The sequence below is a fragment of the Onthophagus taurus genome, chromosome 8 (assembly GCF_036711975.1).
Source record: "Onthophagus taurus isolate NC chromosome 8, IU_Otau_3.0, whole genome shotgun sequence".
NCBI classification, from domain to species: domain Eukaryota; kingdom Metazoa; phylum Arthropoda; class Insecta; order Coleoptera; family Scarabaeidae; genus Onthophagus; species Onthophagus taurus.
Window position 1 is genome coordinate 4,376,003 of NC_091973.1, and position 20,727 is coordinate 4,396,729.

General features: G+C 36.8%; 1 protein-coding gene across 4 annotated transcripts in view; it reads right to left on the reverse strand.

Annotated features, from left to right (window-relative positions):
- Window positions 1-20,727, reverse strand: part of LOC111425523 (limbic system-associated membrane protein-like) — an 85,905-nt gene that overhangs the window by 31,827 nt on the left and 33,351 nt on the right. For 3 of the 4 annotated variants that reach the window (XM_023059611.2, XM_023059610.2, XM_071198545.1), the window contains one exon: window positions 11,031-11,344. In XM_023059611.2, the coding sequence (XP_022915379.1) occupies window positions 11,031-11,344 (314 nt within the window). Of the gene's footprint in view, window positions 1-11,030; window positions 11,345-20,514; window positions 20,623-20,727 lie in introns of those variants that run through there. The other variant, XM_023059612.2, reaches the window with a different exon arrangement.

The window sequence follows — 20,727 nt, forward strand, 5'->3', positions numbered from 1 at the left end:
CCATTCGCTCGCCAATTAAACTTTGATCACCACCCGCAGCTTTTTATAGTATTTGCCTTCGCGCCAACTTTAAACTAACTTCCACAACTTTCTTAGCCTTCAAAAATCTCAAAGAACCCTCTTCGCCTACCTTCCACTGTCTCAACATTTTTACTTATTTATAAAGTTATCTTGTTCTTTTCTCAAAACTTTTTTTCTTTTTTCTTTTACCAACTTTATACAAAGTTTAATTCAAATTGTCATAAACATGACTACTATACACAATTCCCCAGATATTAATATTGAAGCACAAAATATTTTATGCTTTATATATTTACTTTATTTAGTATAAAAAACTAATTGCAAAAGGTTGTCAAAGCAGGTTTCCACCTCAACTAGTTTTGTGTCGTGAATAAAGGTCATTGTGATATACTGGCCCAGTTGACACAGCTACATTAGCGTACTATGTATACTAATGTATCGATTATATTACAAAATACAACGTATACCTCTATTCAGCAAGTTTTCCAATCGCAAAATGTAGCTGCATCGAGTAAATATAAAAGTCAAATAGCTGTAGATGCTGTACTTTGCTTGTACTTTGTTGACCAGGTTGAAGCGAACCAACGTTGACACCAAATGCACTTTTTGGTTTTAGCTTAGAAATTTTGGTTGAGTGATGACGTCAAAACCAGTCGTGTTCAAATCATCGCAACATTTCAATTACAACCGTCAATCAAACGAATATGGTTCAATGATTAAGTTAAATATAGAATTTCTTGTATCTTATGTTTATTCTTGATAATAAAAGAAAACCATGTTGAAAAGAAGGTTAGCAATAAAGTTACGAAGTAAACAGATTGAACACACCAAGAATTGACTTAGTAATTGTAGAATTGGATTTGACTTACGACATTTTCGGAAAAAGTGTCGTAAAAGCGCGTATGTAGAATCTATTATTCGAAGTCGCGGGTCTTTTGCAGGGTTACGACGGGACGGAAACGGCAAATTGAACACAAACTTCGACGTCGTTGTTATGCGCTAACATCGAGGTGCGAGGCCGCGTTATTACACGTAAAAAATTTATTGAGATTGCACTTGGTTTATAGCTACTAACTTCCGTGCTTACGAATAACTAGATGCTAAACTACGGATGCAGGGCTCTTCACATTGGAATGTTGTCATTTTGTAGGCGGTTTTTCTTTCCGTTTCGAACCATTAACCCTGTGTTTTCCTGTTTGCGTTTCTAAACGTGATCAAAGCTATTGGGAAATTCAAGTCTGAAAACAATAGAACTTGGTTTTGTCCTCTCGTCGATGACGTGAAAGTATTATGTTTTTGAAACGAGATAGGGTATGGATTTCGCAAACTTTTGCAGATGTTACGAGTCATATGAGGTTGTTTCCATCTGCGAATGAAAAAATCAAAAACCGGCATTGTTTAATATACCCCTTTGTGTTTGCGAAACCCTCGATGTCGACAACTGTCACAGCCTGTCCTTTAACCAGAAATTCAACCCACGATAAATTGTATAAAATTCATTTCACTCCTATTTTCATATCCCAACCAGATTTACATTTTTTTTTACACCGGAAACTTGATACACTTGAACCAAATAACTAGCAGCCTTACGATAGGTCGTATATTTCGGGTTCAATATTTTTTTTCTACAAGAATTTTTACGACTTCCTCTCTTTTTTCGATGGTCGTAAAGCGCGCTATTTGGAAACAATTTGGAAATGGGGCCGCGAATTTTCAAATATTGGACAAGACAGTGTCGGAAAAGCTCTTTAACATAACAATGGCCGCATAAAAGGTATTCGAAAGCTACCGCCAGCAAGTCATTCGTTTTCCGAAGGCGCGTTTTGAAGTAGGGCTTCATACAGCGCGGTCCTTAAATCAAGGCCATTCACCAGCAAGACATGTTTATTCAGTCGAAATTACTCCTGCACCAGTATAGATCGTGTTTTTCAAATACCAAACGATATTATCCATATTTCTCAACATATTTTTATAAATATATATATATATATTGAGTATACCGAGTTGTCTATATGTATAAATCAAGCACGGTAGTTCTAGTTGTAATAATTATTCAGCGTCTGTTGTATATTTTCATTGAACGAAAAGTAGAACTAATACTGGACCTAGAACTAGAAACATTCGGGTTTAGCCGTACGTCTTTTAAGACGGCTAACCCCGAATGATTCTAGTTTTAGGTCTAATGTTAGTTTAGGTCTCTAGGTAATTAGAAACATTCTGGTTTAGCCATCTTAAGAGTTATACGGAATATTAGTCGTGTGTTATAAATCTTAATATTAATGTTAGTGTTGGTTTATTGAAACGAGTATATTATGATATTCTTTGACGTTCAATTTGTTGTGAATAAACGCCACCGCACGATGGGGTAATTAAATCGTTGGACGCCAATGGAAAATGGCTGGTACGAGGGCATTACAATGAATTTATTGTTTGGACATTGTTTATTGGGTCGGCGGTTGGTCCCGAATAGAATTCCAAATTGGCTGCGCAACGGGATATTGAAGAGATCCTTCTTTTTAAAACCCCGCTGTTTTCGAATTGATTTCTTTCGCGGCTGAAGCAAATTGGCTACTCGAAAACGAATTAATGACCTATGCAGGTGTTTTAGTAAATTTATTACGAAATTCATTACTTTGTTATCAATCAGCATTTGAAAGGAATTTCGAGCCGTGGAAAGAATTTTGATTGTAATCTAATTTAGTAGAGTTGATTGATTTCGTTTCAAATAGAAAAGCTTGGTTTACCAGTGTTCTTGATGGAAAATTGAACGGTCTATTGACTTCCGAACATCTCGTTCTGTTTCGAAATTACATCCAATTGAAAGTTGACCTAACGCAAAGCGATGTAGCCTACATCAATTTCATTTCAAATGAACATACACAATGTTATTATTATTGCAAAGGTACGGGGTAGGTTTTACAATAGAACGTTGCAATTGATGTACATAATCCTTTACTGGCGGGGAAAGAGGGGAGGTCGAACGGTCGACGAGCTGCACGTGATCCAATAACATGTTTGTTGCTCGCCCTTTAAATTCATTGATCTCGATACAATCGGCTTCGGTAGTCTCAATCAAATTTTGCGAGTAAAACCGATATTGTAAGCTGATTCAAGTTTTTAACAAAATGATTGGAGTGGTGTAAATAACGTTTTGAAATGTTTTTTTTTGAAACTGTGGTAGCGTGTTGAATTGGATAAACGCGTCAGAAGCACGGAGGAAACGTCATTTCATTTTTGGAATACCCCCCATTGCTTGGTCGTAACGGAAGCTCGGATCGATTTAGCAATGAAACAATCGTTAATAGATTTAACACGGTACCCCCTCCCGAAACCGGGCCACTTTATATTCGGGACATTGTATGCTTTTTATGTTGGCGCCGTACCGTGTACCGCTGCATACATAATGTATTTTGACGCGTATGCTTCGGAGGAATTAACTGCCAGGTCCCGGTTTACAACGGCTACAAATTGCGACCATAAAACTCTAAATTCGCACCTAAAAACTTACGCCGCGCCCCTTCGGTAATTATCCCTAATGCCCGAATAACGTTACGTCTACTTTGTTAATTGTCCGCGAATATTTAGCGTTAATTGCGTATTCTCTTTGCGAACACCATATCGCTAACTACCACCCTTTGTACTTACTAGTCTCACCTACTTAACTACTCCGTTTCATACGCAACCATTTCCGCGAATAAACCACATTTTCAATTCCTCATGTAACATGTAAAAAGATCCATCTATATTCACCTGGCGCCTCCACCAATAATAGTTAGAGTAATAATGGTTTTGGAAGTGATGTAAAAGTTTCCACATCTGGCGAATGTATCCGCAGGAAACTTCTGGAATATGAAATTTTCAGGTCCGGCGTTAATCCTATTAAACCAAAAGAAGTTCCCGGTTTTTGGTCGATTAAAAAAGCTCAAGATGGCGCCGGATTTATCGACTTCCATTTGCTAAAGTGTGTCGGTGAAATTTGGCAACAACACCAATGTCGCCGAAAGTCGTTACAGTACGCCCCCGTAATGAAAAAACACGACTTGTACGCGTCGCGGGGAATTTCGTAAATGGCGCTTTTGACTAATGACGACTCGGGGGGTTGAAACAACGGTGTCTAATTTATTTAACCTTAACGGGGGTTGAAACCACGAAAAATCTCGCGTTAGGGGATCTTAAACCGAGGTGTTATCGCCCGATACGAAGCGAGTTAATATCTCATTAAATAAACGAACTAATAGTTCCACCCGAGACGTGGTAATTAACGTTTTTGGCATGATTCTCAACCCCTTTGCTAAGTTATTAACAATTAACTCAGCCTGCTTCCAAATCGAGAGACGGGGAGCAATATTAGTTAAAGGTAATATATCAAAACGTTCTCCGCAGAACGCTTTATGGCAGCGTAGAACACCTACCGCCTGCACAAACCACCCACCATATGTCATTCGGTAAGGCCTCTACTGATTTGACAACAACTATTACTCCTTCGATATCATTTATCACGGAAAGCGGTCTCGTATTTACAAATACTCGATATTAAACACACCATTTCATATGATGCATATCCTTTCACTTATTTATCTAAAACAACTCTAATCATCTTCCAGATCGGTCCAATATATTTAGAGTTATTTCTTTTCTACTATATAGTGCAGGTGAATAAATTAAAATTTTACACTGAATAGTAAGAAGATGGTGTTCATTAAATAGTGTAAAATCGTTACTCTATAACATTATGTAATTTAACTACTTAATCTAATCTAATTAGTGTAAAATTAGCAGTAAAAATTATTAAAGATTCCCTCTAATTTTGCTCTATTAATCCACTTTAAAGTTTCCAATCATTCACCATAAAATACACTTAACAAACTTCACAAGAAACTCGTACGTAAAATCTTCCGGAGTAATTTCATAACATGAATATTTTATTTTAGCAAACATAATTAAAATAAAAATATTCGTTCTTTCTTTTTATATCACGTAAATCAGGTTTTGAGACGAATTCGAGTTCCGACTCGTTCAGTGGACGACCGTTAAATTTTAAATTATAGCAGAATCACACCACATGCTGATCACGTGGTATCGACGAAGAATCCCGAGCTAAATTGTGCGATGCGTACGAAGTATCCCGAACTCAAAGTAGTGTAAAATTTAATGTTTTATATATTACATAACTTCACTAACTACTCTATTAAGTGAATAATATATGAACTCTATATTAATAGTAAACATAGTGTAGATTAGAGTTGTTTTTAACATGTGTTATTACAATTTGTATTCTAGTAATTTATTCTATTATTCTATTTAACCAGAACTAATTTGTTTTAGAACGGAATATTAATTTTAGACATTGAGTGGTTAAAATGGTGTTATAATGTAAGTTGGGTTTCGTGTAATATAAGTAATGTAGGATTTTGGCAAGCGGGATTAATCTGTTTGTAATTCACTCCATTTGTGTTGACCTACAAACTGAATAAACCAGCACGACCAGGCGTAAATTCAACAATCCCTTGGAGCCCTTTGAAGTTAGTGATTCAATTTACCTCCTGGGCAACAAAGACTTCGAGAATGGTGGCGCGGAGGCAGCTTAGCCGAGCTTTTTTGTCGAACGGTTGATTAACCTCGGTAAGACCCTGAGAACACCCTTACGTCAACTGCAAATTGCACATCGGGACATGTTTCGGGGATCACAAGTAGTTCTCGTTGATTAAGAATCTCTCCTTGACTTTGATGTTGTACATTAAAGGGACGACGTCGTTTTACGACCAGAATCGGATAGTTTGTATCAGAAGGTTGGAAATTGTTGAAAATTACGACCCGAAATCGTGTGGAGTTTTTTCGCTTATTATTCTCATTGCCTCATAATTTCCTCTTTGCACGTCGCGGAGTGGAAAATGAATTTTCCAGTCTTATTGATTTCCCAAATTTGCTTCGGGCTGAATGTCCACAGTTTGCGCACTAATTGCTCCCTTCTACGCGGGTTGATTGAGCTATCGGGCAAACTTCCAGTCGAAAAATTACCGCCTTCGCGTTCGTTTAGATTTCAATGTAGGTCTCTATTTTTTTATATCATCAAACCTTAAATTAAAACTATAATTCTACGGGAAACGTAGATGATGAAAAAGTTTTTCCCAAAAATTTGTGAGTTTTGTTAAAAAGGTTTATGTAATATTCCTTTACGAAAATCATAAAGTTTGTGATGGGTTGATATGAATAGAACTAGGGCACTTAAAAATTTTACGGTTGAATCTGTTACGGTTGCGGTATTCACGAGGAACACGTAGGGTAAATTGAGTGAGTGTAGTAACAATGAAGTAAAAGATATATCGGCTCGTATTACGGGTAAGGCCTGGGGTTGGCTGGGAGATTGCATACTAAAACGTGAAAATTCAGTTTACATATATTTCAATTGCTAAGCAGCTTCCTTCCGACGGCCGCGAAAAGAGCTGAACTTACACGTATAGATTGAGTGTCTGACCTCGCAGGTACATCCCGTGCCGTTCCTACATTAAGATCCGTAATTTGTATCGGTCTAAAATTTATAGCCGGGGCCACTCGGGGCGGCATTTTTCCGTAAAATCGACCCCGTATTAAACACATAAATAAGTTGATAGGAGCCGCGTTTCGCTAAGGCACGAACCACGCACGGGTTCGGCATTCTTTAGTCACGTTTTAACGATTAGAGCTTGCGAGGCAAACACGTAGGAGAAATGGCGCTACGCCATGGCTTTTCTTAAATGACCCGAACCCCAACGTTCCAGCAAAAACCGACGCGACGCGCCGCTTCCGAAACTCGCTGGGGGACTCGCAAAAAATTTACTGAAATATCGCGGTTTTGCTACTTCTTGTCCTTAAAACGTATTCTGTAAGCGATTTCTTTCCTATCTATTCACTCGGCAATAAATGTCTATACGAATCAATTTAAAACTCTTCAAGTTTCTTTTAGTAATGATTGAAAACAGTTTAATATTTTAATTTCTACAATCTATTTATCAAAACCGTCAAACCAGGTACTTCCCCAATGTCCTTGGGTTTATCAATGAGTTATGTCGAAACTCTTAAGCATAAGCATCATGATGATAATCCTGAGTGTGATGCCACGCCATTTGGTACTTTAGAGTGCCATTAATATTTTAACCAACCAAACGTGGTTATAAAATTTAGGCTTGTAAAATAGACCCCTAGACGAAGCAAAGTATTGGTAATGAAAGACTAAACTCTGTCAATAGAAAAACTAATTACTGCTTGCAAACATCAATAAAAGACTAAATACTGCCAATGTAAACTTTTCTAAAGTATTTGAAAAAATAATTAGTAACAGGATTCTCGATTTTCTTGACAAGCTATCTACAGATACTGCACATTGAAGATTAGATCCTCCCTATAGAAATCATTGCAGGGGACCTGCTATTGCTACTGGCAGGACAATAAGACAGTAAAAACATGTCGCGGCTATTAAAAACGTTCATGCTCCCAACAAATTGTTGTATTAGTAATTTCTGGACGTCTTAATTGACCAATTGCCTCTGAATTTGCACATAGACAATGAGACTGTCACCGGTATATATAGAATTTGGCAGTATACTCGAAGTTCGAAATTCTTAGAAATCTTTAGAGGTAGTATCAAGATTACGCGCCTCAATACATTGGGAGTTGAGTGTTTGTACCAATTTCCGGATATTACATATTTTGAGTATTTTGTAGTACGCAGAATTCAGAAGATGACCAAGATGATTTTTGAGTATGGTGTCTTCTATATTCTATATACTTCAGAGTCTAGCAAAAATATATAAAATAATAAAATTTGCTGAAACGTTTTGTGGTAGTACTATCATATCATCTAATATTTATTTTGGTGATTAACAGTAATATATGTTTGTATAAAATGTTGAGTGTGTAATGTATGTTAAGTGGTTGGTGGGAATAATCGTGTATTTAGGTCGATGCAAACTAAGTCGAGGGATACTCCGCTAGGAAGGTTGTTTAGCATAACTGATACATAGTTTGTATATCATCATAACGGATAAAGCGCGTCTAGCAATTTGGCATGGCCGTTGATTGGGGCGGCATGTATTTATAATGTCGGTAATTCGCATACTAAACCGGTCCATGAATATTCCAGGGCGTGGCTTTGTATATTACGCGTCCGCTTGCTTCTTTATTCGAGGTGGTTCCATGTACGTTTAACAAAAAATCGGCATGACGCCGATCAAATTTCCAGCTCTTCTGGATAAACATGCGTCAGATATGGATCTATAATTTCCGGTACTCCTCTGAAGCGCCTGGGGGTTAAAATTTAAGGCGCGAAAACGGTATCCTTGGCTTTAACGCCCGCTTGTTTATACATTTTATTTCCCGTCCCTGACAACTGGAAGCGGGGAAAATTAAATTTTATCTAATTAGATCACTTTTTAACTTCCTCGTTTCGTCTCTGTTTCCTGTTTAAGAGGCGACGTCTCGTTTACCTCCTGCGCTATAATTAGCTTTGATTTTTTCTTCTAAATAAATAGTTATCTTCCTCGGCTACTGCTAAACTTAAATGTTTGCCAATTTCTTTCGGGATGTTTGTTAAAGAGAAACAAATCCGCCTTTACTCGGTCCAAACTACTCAATACAACTAGTAACCAATTTACAACATAACAAGTTGTACAAAATAGTAAATATCTAGTAAAGTTTGAAAATTGATTTATAAGATAATTACCGAAAATAGGGAGGTCAAGCGATAGTCCGGAAAACAAATTTTTATTGCCCTCTGGTAATTATCGAAAAATTTCAACCAGCCACTGGTAAAAGCAACGCGCAGTGTAGCTTTGGTGCTAATGGCAACTTTATGATGTGGATAACGAGTTTTTTATGCTCGCGGGGTTGGTCGAAATGCCTCCGCGGCCCGTTTGCTCTCCACAATTGTTTATTGTTAGTTTATATAATTAACAATGATGCCCGTAACCGCATGTAATCGCCTCTCGCGTATGTGAACTCTATGTTAATAGGAAATGTCAAATGCCCATTGGTGCGCGATGATGTTGAACCAATCCATCTCGACTAAAGACCTTTGTAATGTTGGAATCGACGTTTCATCGAGTTTTGTATTACCATGTCAATTTGATCAAGTTTTGCACACCGGTTATTTTCGAACACAATTCAACGTTTGAAATGTTAAAAAGTAAATAAAAGAAGCAAACATTAAAAATTGTAATATTGTATAACTTCGTTTGAAAGATAGCGAGAAAAGATTTATGCGCAACGTTCGTACCTACGGCCTTTGGTTTAAATTGAAACAAACGCAGAGGGTCTATCGTTTGTCGTCCATAGTCACCAGGAAGGGTTTCAACAAAAAAACCACCCGCTAGACAGAAGTTATAAATCATTTAATTTAGTTTGGAAGTCTTGTTTTGTAAATACCACAAAACAGGATGTAATTTACAACGAGCAGAGTTCGTCCGCGGACGCTTTTCACTAACCTCCGAAACTCTGGATAATTTGCGTTTGTATGGTCCCGGAATTTCGAAGAATTGAACTCGTTTAAACTTGTTTCTAAATAGTTTTCAACCAAATTTGCACTTTCCGTTAACAGAAAATTAGCACAATAAGACGAACCAATGTTTAAGTGAAACGATTAGAAATTACACTGGTCTACAGTGGCTTTGTTGCCATATATTTATGCTCACAATTCATAAAACTATCAATGATTTTATAAGATTTGCTCACTTTTATGAGCTTTTCTTTTATAATTTTTCAGGGGACAATCTTTTTTTAAAGGCCAGCAGTAATCTGCCATCATGTGACAATCACAGAGAATCCTCCCTACAACTTCTAGAGTCTATATTTTGTACAATTTCTTCATAATTTGGTGCTTTCAACTTTCCATACTAAACTTCGGAAAATTTCTACAAATGTAATTAAAACAATCTCCTTTCTCCAACGCTTTTACAAATTGCTTTATCATTCCTAACTTAATAATAATAATAATTAACCATTTTCAAATCCACACAGATCGGCCATTGATGCTCCGAGTAATTAATTTATTCTAAAACTAATTTTACATTTTCATATTCTTCTTTGAGTTTTGTTGAATGGGCGATTGGAATTTTTGCAAATTTATTTCCATTGTGCAGTAAGACGCATTTTAAACTTCTTTTACAACTGTCAATAAATAGGCTCCACTCAGTGAGTTTGTATTCTTTTAAACCCATGTCTAGAAGCAGCTTCGCGATATCATTACAGTACATCAGTCCTTCATTTTCACAAAAAAATTGTAATAACTCACATTCTCGCGTTCTGTATGTTGCAATTGTTACTGTTGAAGTCAATTTTTTGGATATTTCTTTTTTGTTATATAAACACCGCAAATATAACAAAATAAATCACTATTATATTTACACTTTCTCCGTAACGAATTCATATAAAGTATATTAGAATGGACATTCAGTAATTGAAACAAAATATTAACACATGGCAACTTATCCAGATTCACGTGTAAATACTTTAATATTATCAAATAAATGAGATCTCAGCTGTTCTGTGGAGCAAGAGTGGGGATCACGTGATGTTTGTATGCGCGAAAAAGTTGCGCAGAAGCCTAATCATGGCTGGGGAAATAAATTTTATTACTAACAAGCCGATATTTGTTCAAAATATAAAATTTTTTTGTTGTAGAGCTGTGTTATTAGACGAATTAGAAATATCTAGTGTTTTAATGTAATTAGTTTAGTTTGAAACCTAGATAAGCTTCATTTAAGCTCGTGTTGGAACTACTACGTGTAACCTTTAACCTTATCGGTAATATTTCACGTCAATATTTGAAAGTTAATTAAAACCAAGTTCGTATAAACATCTAGTGACCCTTTTCTCTGAATTGGGAGAGAGAAGGTCCTTCCCAATAATTTATAGGTCCTTTCGCTCCCAATTAGGACATGAACTGGACCGAAGCTGGACCGGAGTTGGACCGAATCGGAACGTAGACAGAGGCTCATTTGCGATTCAATGACAATCGATAAATTAGTCGAACGTACCGTCTTATCCTGCAGAAGGCCGATGCGACAGTCGAGGACAACTGTGGATCCAACCCTAGCGGTAATGTTGTGGGGATCCTGACCCTCCTCGAAAAATGGACCCCACCTGGAGTCCTGGTGGTAGTGTGGCATAGGGAAGCCGCGAGCCACGCTGTGACGAACCACTTCGGTTGTAGTCTCCGCCTTCGTAAAAGGGTTACTAGAGGATTCGGTCGGATCGGAAGATTGAAAAGTCGTCTCCAAAGTAGACGAAGAGTTCCCCACTGCCGCTTCGAACATAGCCGATTCCGCGGGGATTGTAGAGTTGCCATTGCCTGAAACAAAAAGAAGAGAACATTTAAACATTAACCATCCGTAGAACTCGTCGGCTAAATCCATAAAGAAATCCAATTATATTTAAATAATGTTAAAATGAGAGAGCCATTTCCATAATTATGCATGGGATTTCTGCCCTGATATACATTCACAAATCCGCTACCGAATCCTAATTTAAATGTGCATATAAAAATATATATATTTTTTTTTTGGTAATTACGTTCTGAAAGTTGAATCCCAAGGGACTTTCAATTAAAATCGGAAAAGTTTATTCCGCCTCAGGGGACCTGCTTTTCGCCGCCTTGGCCGTTTTGTTTTGTTATTTAAATTTTTTCGATATCGATAAATTCCAAGTTCGAAACAAGAAAAAGTTACGCCCTTTATTACTTGCCACGTTCTCTATGCGGCTTGGTAGCTAGCTACTTCTGGTGAAGTGCGATCAGTTTCCTTGGGAATTTCTCAAAACTTTGCCCTGTCCTCTAGTTTCATTCTGAACATTCCCGCAAATTTACCTACCCCGACTTCTCTTTACTTGGTTAACCAATCTACTTTCATCTTTATACATCAACAAACTCATTGTTCTATTTTAGTCGTAATGTATTGCTTTCGTTATACCTCGAAAACGTTGGATCAATGATTTGCAGACCGAGAAACCCATTCTTAGACCAGTCTCGATTAAATTTACAGAAAGATAAAATTTCAACCAGGTAATAAATCTGCCCGTCTTATAACGTCTATACATCATGCCTCCTCGGTATCAATACAAGGAATTCTACGTGAATAGAATGAGGGCGATGAATAAAGCGACAGCAAACCATATTAATAAAAGATTGCCCGAAGGTATTAATTATCAAATCAATACCATCCGTGGTCTGATTACATTTTAGTAGCATGTGGCGAACCAATAGATGCGATAAATCAAATCGGTATGTTACCATATGTTATATATGTAAATCAGATCGGAGGATAATGGCTGAATTATTAAGTGGCGTTCACTTCCAGCTTAGCCATTACTAATTAGCGAAAGTTTTGTCACGAAGACGTGTTGAAACGAAACTTATTTTCTACGAAACCGTTGTTTTATGTGCGATATCTTCGCAAACGGGAAAAGGGCGTCCAAATCGCTTTAGACGCGGGAAAAGGATATCGGGTGGAGAAAAAGGGGACGCTTAACTCGCACTCCGGCCATCAAGGATTAAGTGACAGCGCAGAAAATACACAGATGACACCGTCTTCCTCTCCTTGTAACTCTTCGGACGGCCGCTCCTTACGTGTTCTCTCACACGCTACGTGCTTACCCATGCGATTACCGAAAAAACACGCGCGATAGGGGGAACCTTTTCCCATTTAATACATTTTAAACTCCGTTTCTATTTTCAATGACTCTCCCAAGAAAAGGTTTCAATAGAATTAACACTATAAATTTTATCTTAAATGAACACTAAAGATAACCTTCATTTGCTTCTTCCCCAAGTATCATGAACAATATAATAGTAACTTAGATACACTTTGTCTTAAAGTGGAGCTTTCTGCTCAACAATTTGTCAGCACTTACTACTGGGCCATAAGTAGGGAGTAGTCTTAATTGTGAAAGTTAATATCTCGGTAAGTTGATAGGTCTGTTTTGCAATAAAATGTGACACTTTGTCTTGAAGTAGAGCTTTTTTCTCAACAATTTGTCAAAATCAATAAATACAAGTTTTATGATGGTGTTCAGGTTTTAAATGGGTCACACTGTATGTTGCAACATCGTTATGACGAATAGAAGTACATATCACGATCTTGCTGGCGAGAATTGCTAGTTGGAATTACAGTGTGAGATATGGATAACTCTCGTTCTTGTTTACATCTAAAATTTAGTCAAATAATCCTTGTAAAATCAACAAAGTACCCTTTGGGAGCACGTAAAACGTATTGTCTGTAAAGTTTTGGTGTATCTATTGTAAATTTAGAAGCACTTACTACTGGGCCATAAGTAGGGAGTAGTCTTTATTGTGAAAGTTAATATCTCGGTAAGTTGATAGGTCTGTTTTGCAATAAAATGTGACACTGTCTTGAAGTAGAGCTTTTTTCTCAACAATTTGTCAAAATCAGTAAATATAAGTTTTATGATGGTGTTCAGGTTTTAAATGGGTCACACTGTATGTTGCAACATCGTTATGACGAATAGAAGTACATATTACGAACTTGCTCGCGAGAATTGCTAGTTGGAATTACAGTGTGAGATATGGATAACTCTCGTTCTTGTTTACATCTAAAATTTAGTCAAATAATCCTTGTAAAATCAACAAAGCACTCATTGGGAACACGTAAAACGTATTGTCTGTAAAGTTTTGGTGTATCTATTGTAAATTTACAAGCACTTACTACTGGGCCATAAGTAGGGAGTAGTCTTCATTGTGAAAGTTAATATCTCGATAAGTTGATAGGTCTGTTTTGTAATAAAATGTGACACTTTGTCTTGAAGTAGAGCTTTTTGCTCAACAATTTGTCAAAATCACTAGATATAAGTTTTATGATGGTGTTCAGGTTTTAAATGAGCCACACTGTATGTTGCAACATCGTTATGACGAATAGAAGTACATATTACGAACTTGCTCGCGAAAATTGCTAGTTGGAATTACAGTGTGAGATATGGATAACTCTCGTTCTTGTTTACATCTAAAATTTAGTCAAATAATCCTTGTAAAATCAACAAAGCACTCATCGGGAACACGTAAAACGTATTGTCTGTAAAGTTTTGGTGTATCTATTGTAAATTTAGAAGCACTTACTACTGGGCCATAAGTAGGGAGTAGTCTTCATTGTGAAAGTTAATATCTCGATAAGTTGATAGGTCTGTTTTGTAATAAAATGTGACACTTTGTCTTGAAGTAGAGCTTTTAGCTCAACAATTTGTCAAAATCAGTAGATATAAGTTTTATGATGGTGTTCAGGTTTTAAATGGGTCACACTGTATGTTGCAACATCGTTATGACGAATAGAAGTACATATTACGAACTTGCTCGCGAGAATTGCTAGTTGGAATTACAGTGTGAGATATGGATAACTCTCGTTCTTGTTTACATCTAAAATTTAGTCAAATAATCCTTGTAAAATCAACAAAGCACTCATTGGGAACACGTAAAACGTATTGTCTGTAAAGTTTTGGTGTATCTATTGTAAATTTAGAAGCACTTACTACTGGGTCATAAGTAGGGAGTAGTCTTCATTGTGAAAGTTAATATCTCGGTAAGTTGATAGGTCTGTTTTGCAATGAAATGTGACACTTTGTCTTGAAGTAGAGCTTTTTGCTCAACAATTTGTCAAAATCAATAAATACAAGTTTTATGATGGTGTTCTGGTTTTAAATGGGTCACACTGCATGTTGCAACATCGTTATGACAAATAGAAGTACATATCACGAACTTGCTCGCGAGAATTGCTAGTTGGAATTACAGTGTGAGATATGGATAACTCTCGTTCTTGTTTACATCTAAAATTTAGTCAAATAATCCTTGTAAAATCAACAAAGTACTCTTTGGGAACACGTAAAACGTATTGTTTGTAAAGTTTTGGTGTATCTCTTGTAAATTTAGAAGCACTTACTACTGGGCCATAAGTAGGGAGTAGTCTTCATTGTGAAAGTTAATATCTCGGTAAGTTGATAGGTCTGTTTTGCAATAAAATGTGACACTTTGTCTTGAAGTAGAGCTTTTTTCTCAACAATTTGTCAAAATCAGTAAATACAAGTTTTATGATGGTGTTCAGGTTTTAAATGGGTCACACTGTATGCTGCAACATCGTTATGACGAATAGAAGTACATATCACGATCTTGCTGGCGAGAGTTGCTAGTTGGAATTACAGTGTGAGATATGGATAACTCACGTTCTTGTTTACATCTAAAATTTAGTCAAATAATCCTTGTAAAATCAACAAAGTACTCTTTGGGAACACGTAAAACGTATTGTCTGTAAGGTTTTGATGTATCTATTGTAAATTTAGAAGCACTTACTACTGGGCCATAAGTAGGGAGTAGTCTTCATTGTGAAAGTTAATATCTCGGTAAGTTGATAGGTCTGTTTTGCAATAAAATGTGACACTTTGTCTTGAAGTAGAGCTTTTTTCTCAACAATTTGACAAAATCAGTAAATGCAAGTTTTATGATGGTGTTCAGGTTTTAAATGGGTCACACTGTATGTTGCAACATCGTTATGACGAATAGAAGTACATATCACGAACTTGCTGGCGAGAGTTGCTAGTTGGAATTACAGTGTGAGATATGGATAACTCTCGTTCTTGTTTACATCTAAAATTTAGTCAAATAATCCTTGTAAAATCAACAAAGTACCCTTTGGGAACACGTAAAACGTATTGCCTCTAAAGTTTTGGTGTATCTATTGTAAATTTAGAAGCACTTACTACTGGGCCATAAGTAGGGAGTAGTCTTTATTGTGAAAGTTAATATCTCGGTAAGTTGATAGGTCTGTAAGGATCGTGGTTCGGTCTTAAATGATATATTAGAGAAACAGTTTTAGTTTTGCGAGATTTATACGTGGGGGACGAAGGACGAAAATTATATATGCGCAGCGGAATGTTTGTGTTATTTGAAAGTTTAATCAATGTCACCGGAGCTAGTCCCCGTTGCAATCTGCACGTCTATTACAACTTCGCTCCCTCGTCGAAACAATCCTCTTTCGTACACGATAGCTTCGCCGACGTAGTACGCACTTGAGAACATCTCAAAATGATTCAAAGTGCTTTTAAATCCTCTTACGGCTTCTTTGATAATTAGATACCTATGAAGTACAAACAATCTGCATTTTTTGCCACACCACACAGAGTTTGCTGGTTACGTATTCGCGAGTACATAACACAACCATTAAAAGTTATGCAAATTTTCCCTGGGGTACGGAGGCAACTCTGTCCTGGTCTGCGCATTTAACGAAATATTTTCAAACAACTTTTATTTCGCGGATAATTTACATAATACATCACCGGGCTTGGCTACGTTGAAAATAACAAAAACGGTTGCTACAAACTTTTTAAAAGTCAACCGGGCGATGCTACACTTAACTTTTATTATTATTAACATTTTGTAAAACCGGAAATCATGATGATTTATGATTATGACTACCAAACCCAACTTTCTTTTGTCAAAAATATTGAAGACGGAGCGACATGAATGTAATTAAAGTAGGATAAATTGTTAATCTGTCTTTAGAGAGTTCGGATTATCTCTCGACGCTATATTAAAAAAAAAATTCTCTTGTCCAATACGGAACGGATACGTCAAAAACTGCGAGAGTTTCATCCGTTCTCGTTTACGTTATACGCTTTACGGATAAAGCAACGGTTGAGATTTTTTCTAAAGCTTCAACGTACAGCAATCATTTATGGAAATAATCCGGCCATCTCTATCTCTCCCCCAGAGCCAACTTGTACATTTACTTCTGGTGCAACAATATCTCAATCAGCCAGGCCGGAAAATTTCGAAACTAGTATTTGCGGTGGACTATCGAATTGATTTCTACTGGCACAGATTCTATTATTACTCCCCTGCGATTTTAAATTGAGGCGATAATACAGAAACGGTTAAAGATTTTAAAAAGCAAAATTTAACACCTCCGCAGGTTTATTAAAACAAACTACCCATTAATTACCTCCCCTTGAATACGGACGGTCCTCCTCCTAGCTGCCAACGAAAATATTGCGCCACATAATTAACTTCGACGTGACGCCGTAAATTTTCAAGAACAACCCTTGATAAAGCTCGGGAGTTATTGCAACACAATTCAAAACGTAAATAACGGTTTCTTTAATATCTGCTGGCAGTAAATCTAACCCTTTTTCTTTACCTTGACAGTACACGCTGTCAAAAAATTAACTTAATTGACTATAAATTATTTTAAGTTGACATTCATCCTTCTCATACAACCTACATCGATTTTCAATTTAAGGTGTAAATTTTTAAGAACAACCTCTGATAAAGGACCAAAGCATAATATTACTCGTTATAAATAATGAAATACTAAAAAATAAGATTAATTTAAACCTTGGGTTTAAAATATGACATCAAGCATCAATACAAAGTTAGACTACACGTATTGCACTACATTACATTACATTTATATGAATTACATATCGGGTAGGCGGACCAACCAACTTTGCACCGCGACCCTAAGGATTTATTGTACTCAGATAGATAACGTTTTTGAATACTTTTAAGCATATTGCTTAAATCTGTAAATGGTAGTTCTCTACATGCAAATGCAAGAGAGATAGGAACATCCATTGGTAGAGTTGGTGTTGTGCTTATCACACCAGAGATTGCCCATCCAGCTACTCGTTGAATTCGTGAAAGTTTATTGATAACTGAAGTCTGTTGGACTTTCCTATACCAGGCTGCTGCTCCATATGTGATCATAGGTCCAACCACATTCACATAGAGACTACGACAAGTCCACAAGGATAGTCTAGCTTTGTGTAAAACTCTCTCGAAATGGCGAAAAGTTGTAATTACCCAAGGTTTATATATTAAAGGTTGTCTAAGTTCCTATGCTGCAATACTTTGATTTTAGTTTGTGGGCGAGGGGCCATGTGGTGCTCCATGCATTTGTTTAATTTGATTTGCTTGGCGGTATTATTTTCCACGTGTGACGTAATGCGCAGTATGGTTGCGTACGAACCTAGACAACCTTTTATATAAAAACCTTGGTAATTACCTATATCTGCATCAGATTTAACTGTAGAATGCTATGCTATGGTAATAGAATATTGAGATTCAGATTGAAATTTTTAATTTGATATATTGGTTGATTGATTTGGAGGTTAATTGATGATAAGTTATTTATGTTGATATTCATCCCTACTGTATTATGCAATGAGAATCGATTTTCGATGCAAAGTGTGGCTGACGTTATAGAACGGTAGAAAACTTACGTCCCAAACTGAAATATGGAAAATAAAGTGCTCTCGGAACATGTGTACGTTTGCGTTCGTAGTAGATATTTTAAATTTAAAAGAGTAGTCGACTTTAAGAGTGGATGCTGCCGTAAAACGTTTCGTCTATAATTTATACAAAACGCCTTCAGGATATGGTTGTTGTCACGTTGGCACGTTATGCGTTAGATGTAATCCTATTATTGTGGAATAATTATCTAAATACGGAGCCAATTGGGGTTGTTTGTGAACAGGCAACTCAATTAGTTATAAAGCCACAGAGTTATATAGATTCACGCGAACGGGGGCTGTGAACAGGCCGTCAATTATTTAATTCGCAAACGGGTCCAATGGCTTAATAGTGCATCCAGCGATTTGTTTTAACAATTTCTAAACACGGAGAAAACAAAACTTTGTATTAATGCAGAATCCATTTATTTCAATAAGTAGATCGCACCAGACCAGCACTGCATCCGGCGGAGTGGGCAAAAACGGCTATAATTTATACGGACCGAAAGTTTTCATTTGCAGGGCCAGTGCTCCCGTTAGTGCGTTTTTTCTATTATCATTTTTGACGAAGATAATTCCCACTACCGCGCTATGCCAGGACAAATGCGTTAACGTTTCAGAATTTATTATCTAGTTCCACGATTATTTTACGTTTTTAACTATAAATAATTTCTACTATTTCCGGTTTTAATAAAAAACAAAAATATATCTATACACAAAATAACATTCATATACAGTGTGTCATCATTGCAAGTATGCAACCAATATCACAGTATTGGACTAAACGATGCGTTATCTGAAATATTTATACAATGAGGTAGATGAAGTATACGGTAAATTTAAAGCTACCTCATAGAAGTTTTCTTCCATAGTATTAAACGATGTCAAAACGAACGGATGAAAATTAAAGCATTTCGGGTCAGTAATTTCGCTCTTTATGCAAATGCGGGGTTAAAAGGAAAGCACGGAGGTAGCATTATCTCGTTTGCGAGGCCGGTGTAAACATTTTAAACTGCGAAAGCATCTACATACATAAAAGAATGCCCTAAGTATTTGGGAAACGCCAGGGTCGACGGTAACGAGCGTGTTTATTTATTCCTTCCGATTCGCCTAAAAACCGCGCCACTTTTTTTGTAAGATCGAATTTTTTTTCCGCATAATAGACGCCAATTATAATACAGAATCGATAATTTGAGGGCCGCTTCCCTCTGAAGCATTGTGCGCCGACAAAAGTGTTTGCCCGAAAATATGAGTTCGCGGTTTATAATCCGCCATTCATCCCACCATTCATATTCCCAGCATTTCCTCTCAAAATATTTACGTACATCACTCGTTGGCAGGTTTATAAATTCACTATTCGTGTCCGAAAACACGGACCACTTTTCCCCATTTTCAACCATGCCAATTATTATTATTATAGCTTCGAAAATATTATTATTATTATAATCGATTTGTTTATCAAACATTAAACTTAAAGAAAATTGATTATAATCTATCAGGGTATTGTGACAAATGAAAAATACCTTGGATATTATTTTCGAAGGTTGAATGGTCTTGATTGATACCTAAGGAGTAGGTTATTAATCGTTATTGCGTTTCGATAGATGTGGAGGGGTTTGGATTGAACGACGAGATTACTACTTGTTTAGATGTTCTTATGAAAAATATAAGAAATGGAAGATTCGTTGCAGCGCACGTTTCACCTCAAACAAAGAAGACGCAATATCCGTGATGCTCGGCGTGCACACATGGATTTTGCAGCCCGCCGGTGTAATAAACTCAGACAGAACATCTTTGATCAGGCCAGAGAGGCGTTAGCAAGCCATCCCATCTTATACGACGCCCCGGGACGTTAAGTAGATTTTAGTTTGCAACAAACTTGCCATTAATAAGATTTTCCACGGAATTGCGTTTCATCGTTACCTTGTCAAAGAAATTGCAACTATGTGCAAATGACGAATTATTACGTTAAACGTCTCGCGACTTGATATGTATGTTACCAAACGATTTCAAAAAATTAATCGAAAACTAAATCTTGGACTTTTGTATCGATTTGTATGTGCGTTTCACCCGGCGCGATCATCAATCAATGCGCTCGAACGTCGACTGAGAATTGAGATGGAGTGCCAGATAAAGGCGGATAATAGAATTTTATAGGCACCGGATTCTTAAGCGGGGGAGTTCCCGAACAATAAGCAAAAGTACGCCTTGGGATCTTACTCAAAGGACCTTACTCACTCGTTCCTGTTACGATATCGCAAAGGACTCAACGAATGTACTCAGCTTCGCCGGGTTGCACATCTTCCTCCGATTCCTTTTGATACACTTCAACGTATTTCTATTGGACATATACAAACATACAAATTTTTCAATTTTTATCTATTTCATTTAGAAACTCATTTATTTTCTACTTGACTTAACTTTTATTGGTTACACGTTGTAACTTACAAC